The 15,455-nt window shown below is 28.5% G+C and overlaps 1 protein-coding gene across 4 annotated transcripts in view; it reads right to left on the bottom strand.

Moving 5' to 3' along the window:
• The window catches only part of LOC106684402 (WD repeat-containing protein 47), a 353,715-nt gene that overhangs the window by 240,280 nt on the left and 97,980 nt on the right, over positions 1 to 15,455 (bottom strand). Inside the window, exon 1 of one of the 4 annotated variants that reach the window (XM_014426465.3) lies at positions 8,698 to 8,859. The exons of the other annotated variants lie outside the window; for them this stretch is intronic. Within the exon in view, the coding sequence (XP_014281951.1) occupies positions 8,698 to 8,780 (83 nt within the window). The 5' untranslated portion in view covers positions 8,781 to 8,859. Of the gene's footprint in view, positions 1 to 8,697; positions 8,860 to 15,455 lie in introns of those variants that run through there. 4 annotated transcript variants of the gene reach the window in all.

The following is a 15,455-nucleotide window of genomic DNA, read 5'->3' as shown; positions in this document are numbered from 1 at the left end:
TGTTCGTTACATCTGTTATATACCCTCGATCAGCTGATCTACTCAGTCAGCTGACATCGAAATAACAGCTGACTCATACCGTAACTTTATATATATATATGCATTTAGGTAATACATTTGTTTGGAATAAAAATAATTTATATGAAAAAAAAACTCGTAATTTACATTATATTACTTGAACCCCTTGACTGATCCCCCGAATTAACTATTTCCTTGTATAATTATTTGTAACTTCTGAACAAAATCAACTTGGAACATCCAATAAATACTCTGGAGGTTTTTCTAAATTGGGACGAGAGACCACTCAGCTAGATTAAAGTTAATTATTGGAACAAGGGGCTTTCCTTATAAGATCATCTCATATAGATAGGACCTCAATCGATACCAGCGAGGATTCACCAATTTCTCGGCCTCAAGTTGATTAATGAATTACTTGCTGTTAAATTAAACTACAGTTAAACTAAAAATATAAAATGTAATTAATGATGAAAATTTAGTGAATCAATTTCAAAATTATATAAATATAACTACAATTTTAATGGTAAATATAGCTAAATTTTATTAAAAGAGCGCACTAGATGAAATTCATACATTCCATCCACTATAAATGTTCAATTCCTAAACTTCTAAATTATTTTTATCTTTACTGGCAGTGATATAGTGGCATGTGATCTAACACTTGCTCTTTAAATTCTATAATTGGAAATGGAATTGAGTAATTAGGGATTCTGTTAAAAAGTAAAATTTTAATACAGGAGCTTTTGATACGATGCGTCTTGAAGGAGTAAATCCCCCCAAAAAATGTTATTGGCAATTTATGTAGAAACGACGCGGAAAATTGTAAAAATTTAAAGAAAAAAAATCTAGAATTCACTCTCCCGTAATAATAATTGAGGTAGTATTTATTTATTGAGAACTCATCATCATGGCAGTCATTTTAGTCTCTTTGGCCGGTTAAGAAATCCGAGACCACGTGCCAAAGAATTTTCCAATTTCAGAAAAAAATCCTTTTTAACAATCCTTTAGTCGTCCGTAATGAACTCAGCTTAATCTAAGCAGAAAATTAGCTTAGATCCGCCTACAGTTATTTTAAGAAGTAGAGAGATATAAATTCTGTCTCTTAAAAGTATCAGTGTTTTCACCCAAAATAATATCAAATAACTGAAATTCATTTCTTATTTTTAAAAACTCTCAACTTAAAATAAATAAAAATCACCTTAAAAAAATTTAATAAAAAAAGTTTTTAATTTTTTTAATTGTGAAAAATATTTTTTTTTTTTCTTTTCAAGGCAAGGACAAATCCCTTTAAAGAAGTTAATATGCCTTATGCATCAAGTAATAAAGGTAATAACAAAAAACAATCGGTTTTTATTAATTCATACGATATGCTAATTTAATAGTAAATACTGTAAATTAATAAAGTAAAACTAAATAATAGACGCACTGTCCAAAATGTTAAAGATTAAATTAAGGACAAAAGAAATAGTAAGAGCGTATTTCCTTGAAAATAAAATAAATAAGTATATAAAAAAAAAATGTTTTTCATAAAAACAAGTTTATTATTATGAAAGTCGTACAGGGACCGGTTAAAAACAACTTTCTAGTGATATCAGAAATAATTTATAGTTTCAACCAACTATATTAAATATTTTTAGGAAGACAAATAAGAATAACAAACATACTAAATATTATTTGTAATGAAATAAAAATTAATGCCTAAAATCAGTAGAAACTTTTATTGTATATCACTTAGTGCATGACTTTCATAGTAATAGGTACGTTTTTTATTAAGAAAAAAAACCAAAATAAGATGATAACTTATAAATGCTCATAGTCACTGAAGCTATCAACTTGAGCAGCCCTGACGAAGCACTACAAAGTGGGGGGAAACGTAGGAAAATAAATAGTTGTAAACAATTTCTGTTTCTCTTTTGATTGCAACCCTGACCATGTTCTTCATAATTGAAATTATACGGTCACTTATTTAAATAATTGATAATTAGTTTTTTAAAAGAGTAATGATATATTATCTCGATTGAGCCCTAATATAATAATAATAAAAGTAGACAATATTCCTCTCAATTACTCTTAAGAATGAAGTCTAAATTAAGGCACATTCAGTCTCTACATTAAAATTTACTAGCAGAGGTTGTAGAAGTATTAAGAGAAAAAATAAATATATAACTTAAGACCAATTTTCTCCAATAAAAAATTGTTGTATTCCTGTTATACGCCTTAATTAGCACCCTATTTGTCCAACAAAAAAAATATTTTTTATATCAATGGAAATTCTTTTTATGTATTAAACACTTACCGTTTTTAGCTTATGAATACGCTACTATTGTATACAAATTTAAATACACTGGAATAAAGGGGACTTCAAATATTTCATAGTATTCTACAAAGGTAGAAATATAAAGAATTCCACCTAAAGAGGTGCACGAGGAACCCTCGTTTAACCCCACACATTATACCAATTAACTCTTAATGATTAACTGTTTTTAAAATTAACATGTAGATGTAAAATATTTTTTTGATCGAGTCTAGCACCCGGGTCTGCTTTACCAACTCCATAGATTTCTACCTCTTACACAATATTTTCTCATTATCCGTTCCTATCTCGCTGACAGATTAATCAAAACCGTCTGAAAAGAATATGGCCTCGTGACCTTCCGATGCAGGAATGTTATCTACCGATGGGTAGATTTTCATTAAGATTCACACCACATTTAGTAGTAATACTGTGTAGTTTTAAAACAGGTCCAAATGTCAATAATTTAAAAAAAAAAAAAAAAAAAAGAGTGCAATTCCACCTACATTGTCAAGAGTAACCAATTGTTTGCAATATTAGAAAATACTTTTTATATATATATAGTAAAAAAAATCATAACAAGAATTATTGTTTCCACAGAGAACACAGTCTTAATAGGCAACTGAGAGAAATATTTATGTGCTGATAAGCATTCACAGAACACTCAGAGATAAAAAGTACTTGTACAGAGAAATAAATTATTACAAAGTCTAAAGATCACAATAACCACCATCCTAAATATAAATCTATTTAATAACAATGATAATAATGCAGGACTTTCTAATAATTTATTTTAAATAAATTGTTCTAGGAAAAAGTCAGCTGAGGATGTAAGAGGTGATAACATATTCTTGTAAGTATAATAAGAAAAATATTCTAGAGTAAAAAATAAAACTCACAGAACCGATTCGAACAAACTGTTCACACAGCACATAAAAATGATTCGGTCCAAAAGACCACAAACGTCAAAAAACAAATCAATAGTGAAAAACAACACTAAACATCCAAAATAAATTTTTATTAGCCAATGTATGGATTTTTCACACTTAAGATCTGTTAATTGTTCAACCCTCCAAACATCAAGAAATTTTTGCTCATTCCAATCTGTTATTTTTCTTACACATTTAATTAATTACATACAAGTTTATGAATAACTTTTACATTGTATATATATTTACATACATATTTTCATATCCATATTGATATTCATAACATATAATTATTGATATTAATACTATATACTCCTTTTGGCCTATATAACTTAATATTTTACTTGTTTAATTCTTTATTTTACCAACTAATATAATTAATTATATATACGTTTTCATTTCTCACTTTTTCATAACTTTAATTTTAAATAATTTGTATTTTATTACTGTATAGATTTAAATAACATACATAAATTTTCTTTTTCTTCAATCTTTATTAATTTTTATATTACCATATCCTCATACTGCTTTTATCTCTCTATCTATCTATTTTCTTCCAATACTACTTATCTATCAAAATTATCTTTTATTTTCTTATTACTCTGTTTCTTCCATTTGCTTTTACTTATTATTGTTATATTTTTTATTATAATGAAGGCCTGAAATTTGCGGCAAAACCGATAGCACTAATCAAATAGGTTTTTACGTATTTGTCTTCTTCTCCTAATCATATTTTGCTCAAATTAAAAATTCCTGATAAACAAAGGCATTATTGAGATATCGTTCAAAACAGTAATAAATTTTACTACAGCAACAGGTCATATACAAAGTTAAAAAATCTGCAATCTTAATCATGTGAAATTCACACATTCGCTGATCTTCAAAAATCGTATTATCTTGAAAGAATTTTTCCACTATTTAAAACATTTCATAATAAGATAATCAAGTCGTACGGATTTTACTTTTTTTTTTAATAAACTAGAGCAATAACGAACGATAATAAAATATCAATATTTCCGATAAAGGCGTTAATTAGGAGATTTACGTAACTATTACTTAAGATATGTAATTGCTTATTTACTTAATTGATTCCCTTTTGTCTGTTTTGCGCAATTTAATGCTCAATTAGGAAATCACTGACAAGTACTCATAATTGTCCGTGATAAAGCTAGAAAAATATAAAACTAATTATCAGATAATAACATATCTTAGTGAATTTATCACTACTGCAGTAACTAAGGTATGTGCAAAAATTCATTCATATTTTTTATTTTATAATTTCAAGAAAGGCATAAGACAACGAAGTTTCTAACGGTAACGACAGACAGGAACTTCGTGATTAATAATGCCCAGTCATAGCATGCCAAGCACAACTTGGAGCTTAAATCCAACAGCCTTGTTTTCCTACACTATCCTCACGTCATGCAATTCAGGAAAGCATAAATGCCTTACGTATATACTCATTAGCTTCTTTTACCTTGATTGTTAATTCCTTCATGTTCTTTGATTGCATTTTTTTCAATCCGTAATATCTCTACTGCATATGCATTCACTATCGGAGAGAATTTCATACGCGTGTAATTAATTGATATACTTACTAGTCATTAAAAATGCTGAATTCTTACTTTCTTGTCATCGGAACTGTTAGCGATATAACTAAATACCCTAAAATATAAAATGTTATTTCTATGAATGGAATGATTCAAATTTCAGATATTTAAAAGTTTATTAGACACTGTATAAAAATCTTAAATTTCTTTAAACATAAATTCCTTAATTTTAAAATATAGGTTTAAAACATAAATAAATCTAAACTTCAGCTATGGCCAAGAAAGTTCAATTTAACTTAAAGTTTAAATCAGTTTTGGAGGTAATAAGAGGTCCTAAAAAAGGAAAGGAAAAATGCACATCTGAAGATCAAGGCAAATCATTCCAGCATTAACACAAAGGACTGAGAAAATTATTATTTTAAAAATGTTTACTAATTTTATACACTGAATTAAATTGATGCACTGTTATTTTTAATACCACTCACTGATAACTAAAGTCATATTTAACAATAATACAAGGGACCATTTTTATTCTTTGATTAGAAATAAGTTAACTTTAGAAATATTCCAAGAATTAAAAAAAACAGGACATTATTATTTAGTGGGCTATAACATATATAATATTACAAGATTTAAGTCAAAAAGAATTTTTTGGGAAAAATTATAATATGAAGTTATAGGTTTTGATAATTTTCTTAAAATATAAATCGTTTATACCATACAATTTTCCTCTTTCATTTTTATTAATGATTATAATTAAATGTAAAACATTGTAGGTAACATTTAAGAATAAAATGTTAAATTTCTAAAAACGAAGAAGAAGGTTCATAGTTGAAAATGAATATTCTCTGCCGATTAAAAAGAAAGTACTAAATCAAATAATACTCGATTATTAGTCACCTTTTATATTAACCGTTCAATTAGAAGTAACGAGAAAGCCTAACAAATGTTTTCCACAATGATACGTGTTAAACAGGCGGGCTGAGAGAAAACACCGAGAGAAGATTTGCACAAGCACGTACTGGCAAAGGTCATCGTAAAATCTGAACCAACGATAATTCTCAAGAAGCCATGTACCGCCACAATATATTACCACTAAAAAGACTGCTTGCAAGAAGGAGTAAGGAAGAAAAAGAAATTGCAAGGAATGCTCTAGATAAATACATCAAATTTTAAATAGAGAAATAGGGAGCAGTTGAAACACCATGTGCAAATCGTTATGATAAAATACTAATATTCTGTGAAACTAATATTTGATTTTTAAAACTCACAAACAATTTTTTCCTTTCTGTCTAATCAATTTACACAGTTAAATACAATAATTTGAAATCGAAACCACCATGTCTAAATTTTTAATTATATCGGTTTTATGAAAACTTTATATATTATTGAAATACATATAAATTGTACACAACCAAAAAAAACCAAATTCGAAAGGGCGTGTAATACACAGTTCATTATTAAACTAACACTAATTAATATTTGCCAAAGGTTTAAAACGTTTTATAAAACCTATTTAGGCTTAGAAAAGACAAGTATTATTTTTCAAAACGTTAACTATAACAAACCAGGACGTTTTAGTATATGATAAGCAGACCAATGTAATAATTAAAATATAAAATAGTTAGTAAAAATATATAATCGCATCTTAATTCGGTCAAGTAGAGAATAACTTTCTCTCTCCTTATGTCAAAAATGACTAGTTTTAAGTATTAAAAAAAAAAAAAGAGAGAAACGATAAATACAAAAAGGTTCCGAAGTGAAGACTGACCCTGCACATAAAAGGATAACATTCTTTTCAAGATGATCCCCAGGTTCAATAGAACATTTCGGTCAAGATAGGTCATGAAATAGTATAAAAGTTGTTTGGGTCCAAGATCAAAAACCATCAGGCGGACATAAAGTACAGTGATATAGTTGTATTTCCCCAAGGGGCCACGCATTGATTATTGAACAGACGATGTTAGAACTCAAGACACCATGTAGACAGAAAAATAATTCCCAGCACATTTCTCCATTATGAAATTTAGATATATTTATTTCTTGACACAGTCTGTAAATAAAGGTACCTAATAAAGGTACCTAATGCTTATTAACGCTAAGCAAGATTACCTCTAGGATTCATACCGATAGTTTTAAACAAAACTAATTAAGGAATGGTATCATGGAATGGCTCATTGGAAAAAGCGCATTGAATTCTTAAATACTCATGTTCGGTTTCGAGTCCGGCAGTGACAGATAATTATTTTTTCTGTTTTATCAGTCGAAGATGGATCCTAGGGTCAGGAGGACCACCTGTGGTCCACTTACTGGGTAAACAAAAAAGGCAATTGAGCATTTCCTTGTACAACAGTTGGTTGAGAAACAATACATCCTTTCTGCCGCATATACTGTATGTAATTTAAAAATTCAAACCTTCTGCTGTCTCACTATAAAACAAAATTTATGTCAAAGAACGAATTCAACATAACAGTATTTTCATCCAAAAAAACAATTTTCTAGACCAGATGAAGAAAAATATACTCTTCTAAAAATTGTTGGATTATCTCTTAATACATATTACCGAAAATAGTGCATACTGAAATCCGTTGACGTTATATACACATTATTGGACACAGAGTCAGCAGTATATTATATTATTATTATATATAAGCTATTATTGACATTTACATACATTTTACATGCTTATAAAATACCTTAAAGCACTTAAATACGTACTTCTGATGAAAAAATGAAAGCCTAAAAATGCAGAAATACCTCATATAATTTAACATAATAATTTTTAATAAACATACCGATAGCATACATTTACGTAAAATAATTTATTTATTAGAATATATTTTAGCACTCTTCTGACGGTTGGAACTGTAAATGCAATCGACTTTGTGCGCTTCCTCTGTCTCCTTTTAGTGATAATATTCCTACGGGTTCAGAATACAATTGACATAGACAGTGACTCACAAGCTCTGAGCAAAAAGATATTGTTAGAACTATTGTTATCAGTCAGTCATACAGAATCAGTTATGGTGGAAAATGAATCAGATATGATGTGCGAACATAGTAAGAACCATGAAAAGAAAAACACTAACGAATTTATGAAATATCGTTCCAGATAGCTATGCAGACTAATTAAAAACTCGAATATATGGAATTTAAGAATTCATAGCTCGAAATAGTCATCAAAATAAATATGAATTGATTGTGGGTTGATGATTTATAAATGCATTGATTCAAACACAAGATAAAATAATTTCTCACTAAACTTAATTAATTTTTTTTAGTATTTTTAGATAATAAATGTATATAAAAATATATTATATGCATATACAAAAATATTCTATAAGTACATCGGAATTAGATGAATATAATTAAAATAATTCATAATACGAACTCTCCTTAATTTAATCTAAGTTCAAATCAGCTCATAATTCAACTTTGTCTTTAGCATTTTGGACTAGAAAAACTATATTTTCAAAAAGTGAATTTTCATAATTAATTTAAAAATAGAAACAATTCCATATATATATGTTCTTCATTTTATTATTCGCTCATTTTAAATTATTTTAATAAAGAAAATAACTTTAAAATAAATAGTGCATAATCCAATCACATTTTATATTGGAAAAAAATGTTTGAAAATTAACACAATAAATATGTAAAGAAAAAAAATTCATAGTAGATATATTTCAAAATTTGCGAAGTAAAACTATGTTAAGTTTCCTCAAACAGAAGCATAAATTCTTGCATGTATTGTATTGTTATGTTGATTTTTGTTATAATTCGAATTTTTAATTGCCATTAATGCTTCAGGATATAATCGGTCATATTTATTAATGATAAATAAACAAAATAAAAACTTTAGATGTGATTTGTATCATATATACATAAAAAAAAAAAAAATAAATACCGCGAGGACGGCGTAGTTAGATGAGTAACAGTGATCTTACAGCGATGACCACAAGGTACTATCCTAGATGACTCCCTGGACATAGCGGCACCTTATACACCACAGAAGTGGAGGAACACCAGGAGATGATACCGGGCGAACAGCGAGCGGGTTACTGGTCTTCGCTCGAGCCTTGGCACCATCTGGCCGCCTGGGGCAACCTCACCTTTCACCCTCCATGCCATTTAGCCAAGAAATCAAAATTCTTGCCAAGTTTTTGTTAATAAGTAAGGCTAATCAATATCAATTTGTATGAACAATATAAATAAATATTTCTTAATTAATTAAATAAACATAGTTTAAACTGTCAACCCTATAAGCTATAATATGATTAGAGTAAGAAGCATGAATCATCCAATACAGCCCGTGAGACTTAAATTTATGAAGATAAAAAAACAAAACAAAAACACGTCGTTTTGTTTTATTTTTTGTAAAATATCCCCTCCAATATTAATTTGAATTTTTTTAAACATATATTTCAAATTCCTAGCGCTTTTGTTTTTTTGTCTTTCATCAACAATATATTACAAAAGGAATATTTTCATTATTATGATCTATGTTCATTTATAAATTGGACGTTTACTTAATACTTAATACTTAGTATATTTTTCAAAAAATTCCTGAATTGTATTATCCTATAATTAAAATTTATTTTGAAACAATTAATGTGTCATAGGTATGGGACTCTTATAGTTGAAAGAGGCGTTAATATTTTTGATAAGAGCACTAAGAAATCAACTCTCTGTAGTTTTTATTATACCTACATTTATATGTATTTATCTAATGGCAACCTCCCATTTTGCTATGATTTTAATCGGGTTTCAATTGTTTCTGGATGTGCAAAATCACAAATGGATATATTGCAAAAGTACTTTGAATGGGTTACTCATACTAAGTAAATACAGTATATGAGTAAGAAGTATATTTACATTAGATAATAACACAATATCTTAAATCGTCTGAATCATATTAATTAACCATCCGTTTCTTAAAAACTGATAACTTATCGTATCAGCAAAACGATTAATTAACACACAACAATACTATTAAAATCGTAATTAAAAATAAATTAAGTAATGAATACTTTTATGACTTTAAGTATACATGTCAATATACTACACTTTTTTTTAAATTTCTCGAACAGAAAACTTGATCCCTCATCAAACATAGAACATCATGAAATATTATTTTTCACACATATCGGTTTCTCCGGCTAATAAGAGCTGTCACCAGTAGATGGTGAGTAGATCCATTATATTAATAACGTCAAAACATGAAATCAGCTTTTTTTGTACTTCTTGACTAATGGATCGTTTTTCGGTAATTTCCAATTCTTTATAACGGCTTGGTTTGGACGGAATTAAATTCAAAACAGCTGAGCACTATCTTTTAAGGCGATATTTAAAGACGAACGGCCCGATATTTAAAGACCGAATATTAGATTTCGGTTTCGATAAGGTATCTTGACATTGCTTATCAGCTGCAAGAATGTCATTACTCAAAATTAGCACTTTGTAGGTAACTAAAATAATTTTTCAAAAATGATTTTTTTCTTTTTAAACAATAATAATTTGGATAAAAAAAAACACGATTGATATGGCTCAGAAGTAATAAATTCAAATCATTGCATCAGTCCCTGTGGTATTAAGACAAAATAATCACGATTTTCAAGTTAAGGCACTTATTTAACGTTAATAATATTAGTTCTTAGAAGATATTTCAGTTACATTACACAGAGAAGTTGTAATTAAGTTATTTAAGTGCATTTATGTACATTATAAGTTTAAAAATTACAATAGTACAATGAAATTTAATCAATTTTAATAAAAACAAAAATCTAAAATTACTCTTTATACAGAATCAATTTATTTTTGTACATATTAAAATATATTTTCTTATACAGATCAACATCTTATAATGTTAATTTTATACTCAATTAATCAATTTTGGTCATGGCCTTGTACAACAATAAATTTCATCAAAATTAAGAATAAACTAATTTCAAATTAAGAATAAAGTAGGAAATCTCCAATATAGATTTGAAGACTACAGAGGAAGTATAATATACTACATAACAATACATTTTATTTTATTATTGTTTTATTGTTATTTTTGTACTTTTTTTATAAAGAATTTTTATAACAACAATCAATATTTTATTTACAAGAAAGATATTGAAGATGAATTAAACTATTTAATTCTAAAGTTGATAAATAAATATTAGACACCTATTACAAGCTTCAACGGAACATAGTTAGCACTGTCTCACCAACTGCGGTCAAATATTTTTCACTGGTAAATATAAGTAAACATAGATATTGTAGGTTTTCATGTAGAGTTGGGGACTTAGTATCAACTTTAAATACGGTTGCATTCAAATGACATTTCCACCATTATTTCCTTTTCACTAATGATATATTTAGAGCCTAGATTTGTTTTTAGGACAACTTGCATTTTCATATGTATTCTGGTTTCTATTCCTTCCATTTTGCGAAACTAAAATTCATACTCTAATAATTCAATCTCTGAAGGTAGCATTATTTCGCTGATTTATTTTATTTTTTTTATTACATTGTTCTATGAAAACGAACCCACCATTGCCGTCTGGAATTTCATCAATAATGTTACATTTAAATTTTAATATTATTGAACTATATGTATTTATCAGCAAATATGAAAAATAAAATGTAGCCAATTGCTCCCTAGTTCACAATAATAAATATTTGAGCAGCTGTTTAAACAAAATATGCAATTTTTAAACAGCTGATTCGGTCTGAATTGATAAATATTCAGGAAATGATTATAACCATCATTTCATATTTTTCACGATTAATTACAAGAACCACTATAATGATAAATTATGATTTAAATTTTGATATTTTTTTTTCTAAACAACGGTCATAATGACACCACTTCTGAAAATGTAGAAGAGACTGAATAGCATCCACCGATCAAAATAAGTTATCAAATTTGAGCAGTCGACAATTTAAACATAATAAAAAAAATTGAAGAAAGAAAATATAGCAAGTTGACAATAAAATTTTAATTGCTTAAGTAAATTCTAATCATTAAAACAAAGTGTTAAGAATCAGCAAATACACCAGATAATAGCTGCCTTCGGTGTTTTATCGACCAGTGTTCCCTTTAAAAGGTCATAACTTTTCGGGTTGTCGACATTCAGTTTGCAAATATTATATTATATTACAACTTTAGCACCAAATAATATTATTCCATCTCGTAACAATTGATCTAGGTTTTTTTTTTTTATTTTAAAATAAGAACTAAATGCAACTATTAAAAAAGAATATGAATATAGTTCTATACTTTTTACTTCATTTACTGTAAAAGAGGATTTAAAAGATGATGGAATGAAGCAGTGGAGCAGAGTTAGAAATGGTGAGGGTAGAAGGATGAGCGAGTGAGGAAATCTCAGTGATTAAAAACTCCAAACTAACAGACCAAGACACGAGTTTTGTTGTGGAGAGTATTTGATTTATTGTGTCGTATTATCGTATTGCGAATCGACTATGGGATAGGTAGAACCAGCGGCACACCCAGCCTCTATATGATGGGAACCTCTAAGTTGATAGAGAGAGAGTAAACCTTACGATGAAACGTCAATGATTTGATATTCAACTCCTTTTTCCCAATAGTCAAGAGAGTACTTCCTAACTAAGTACTGAATCCTAGAAACGTTCTAGGTCGATGTTGTAGATTTTTATTTTAAGACAGAAAAATATAATAAAGGATTGGAGCGTCCTTTGAATTGGAAAGATTAAAAATGAATAATTAATAAAATAAAACGGCATAAAACTACTACAGCACACAATTTTAAACAAATTTAGCCGAAAACTGCAATTACAGGTCACCTACGTGAACAAAATTATCAATTAAAATACTTATGATGATTGTATTCATTGGTCAGATGATAGCATACCCCTGTCACGACGAAGAAAATTAAAATACAACTGAATGGTTTTAGTATAGGCAGTTATGCTCAATATACACCGCCGAACTCCACGCGATAGCATCAGCCCTCCATTTTTACTTTTCAATAACTCAGAAGACTTTTGTAATAATCTCAGATTCGTTGAGCTCTCTAAAAAGTTTGAGAAACATGTACCCCAAACATCCACTCATCATAAAAATTGAATATTTTCTTCTAAAACTTTCACAACAAGGTAAATCCATTATTTTCATATAATTTATCCATGGTCAACATCCACTGCAACAGCCGCAGGTTGCACTAACCCGCTTGAGAATAGGTCATACTCTCCTCACGCACTCTCACCAGATCAGAAAACTGCTACCTCCAACGTGCAAATATTGTCAGTCCATTCTCACGATTAGACATATTTTTGAAGAATGTACTCACTATTTGCCAACAATAAACAGGATAGGACTGACCCCAAATTTATCAGAAGCTCCCACAGATGAGGAAGCAGAAATTACATTAATGTTTGAATTTTTACAAAGCACATCGCCTTCTTTCTAAATTATAACTCCTCTTCGATTTTTTTATGATTTTATTTTATTTTTGAATTGATTTTGATTTTTATCATTTTTTTTTTTTACTTTTATCATGCTTAACATCCCATTCGTTACAGATTTGACCCAAAACAGATATGCGTCTTTTTATTCCAAACTCCTTAACCATCCTAACCCATTAATTCTTAATCTTTCATCCTTAACAATCCCTGATAATCCTCCGAGGCGTCTGAAAAGAAGATGACCACGGGACCTTCTAGTTTAAATTAATGTTTGAAGTACCACCAATGGGTGGTTCCTTCCCAAGATTTTCAAGTGTATATGAAACATACTACATATTTACCTGTTGTATTATTTTGTACAGTTGTAAATTACAATAAATAAATAATAAACAAAAAAAAAAACTTTTATCATGCCATAAGCGTCGATGACCAGAGGGTTTTAGGCCTCTAAGCTACAATAAACAAACAACTGGATGGTGTTTAACTGTTTGTATTTGACACGTACTTTTTGAAAACCTTTTATTTATCAAATATTTACAGAAAATAAAAACATTATAATGAAGGGTTTAAGAAGATACTATTATCGATTACATCTATTTTTCGACTCGCTAAAGGAAAAATAAGGAACATAAAAGAAAACATTAGGCTACTGAGAATGTGAAATTCCATACAAAAAAAAAATTGTAATCGTAAAAGTTTGGAAAAATACTCTATTGATTATCAGCAATTCCCAGAGGGTCGGAAACCGAAGGCGAAGAAATGGGCACAGCCAATAAAGGAGAAGCATGACAAGTTGGTCATTAAATCGGAGAAGAAAGTTGTCTAATAGCGGGAACATTTGTCGGGGAGCCTTGTCTTTGATAGACCGGTCGGTCTTCGATGAGTCGTCATTATAAAGCAGTTATACTGTTATACAGGTTCCATAGCACCATCTTAGAACATTTTTACCGGAAAACCAACGAAAATTTAACCACATCTATATAACCTATAACTTAACAGATGTTCCACGTAAAAGTTTCTAGTTTTTAAAAATAATAAGCAAAATGTCTATTCTAGGTTCACACAAATAATTTAAGTAATGCCAAAAATGTATATGCAATACAAGTGATAAAAACCATAGAGATTTACAGAATGCGATAATCTTAAATAATTTATTCCCCGAAATTCTTTTTAAATAGATTATTAGGCAAACAATCTATTTAATGGAACATTTTAGTAATTTATTTGTTCTTTAAAATACTGTATTAAAATTTGAGACGCTCATGATACTTCACTTCATAAAAATAAATTCATTGTTCAATCATAAATAATAAACTGTAATCTTACAACCTAAGGTCAAAAGGGTTTTTGTTAAGTCATTATTATTTTTCAGGAATTCACACCCTTGTGAAATTTTCATAAGTAGATGGATATGAAAAAAAAGTATTAATTTAAAGAAAAGAAATAGGGAAACAGCACTAATGAAAAAGAAAAAAATTAGGACATATATTTAGTTTCAATATAAGGAAAATTGTTTCAATAAGATGATACATGACCGCAAAATATTAGGAACAACTTGATAATGTGCAAAAAATGCAGTAAAGAAACAGAAATATGCAAAATCGTACAGTAACAATCCTAAATGTGTTTATAATAGCCCTAAAAGAGCTATTTACGTCCAATAGTTCGCGAGATATAACTTTAATTTAACTAAAAATCTGCTGAAAGATTAGTAAGTTAGTTAATTTATTTTGAGAAATATGCGACGTACAGATGTCTATTAGCACTCAAATTAAAGCTAGTTTAATGGACTATACAGAAGTTTATGACCTTTACCTTCGTAGGAATTTTTATGAAATGTTGCTTTTTAATTTAAAAGATATATCTCGAAAACTATTTAACGTAAATAACTCTATTAGGGCTCATATTTTAGCAAATCTACTATTCTTTAAATGACGTACTCTTAGGTTTTCTTGTATTGTTCCTACTTTTTAAGATATAGAGCTCCGAATGAAAAAATAGTTTTTTCTTATCGCTTTGAAACAGCCACCATTTTTTATTCCCCCAACGTATACTTGGCAGACTCATCAAATCAATTTTGATTATTAATTATATATACATAGTTTTCATTAAAGTAATCAAAAATAATGTATAAGTTAAGTATCGGCGAAAGCCAAATGTCAAAAAAAAGAGAAGAAATAAGATGGAACACGTGTGAACTGCTGTAACATACTAACTTTATTGGGTTCG

The sequence above is a fragment of the Halyomorpha halys genome, unplaced genomic scaffold, assembly GCF_000696795.3.
Source record: "Halyomorpha halys isolate HHAL.00 unplaced genomic scaffold, Hhal_1.1 Scaffold577.1, whole genome shotgun sequence".
In the NCBI taxonomy this organism is placed as follows: domain Eukaryota; kingdom Metazoa; phylum Arthropoda; class Insecta; order Hemiptera; family Pentatomidae; genus Halyomorpha; species Halyomorpha halys.
This window is presented reverse-complemented; position numbering and strand designations above follow the sequence as displayed.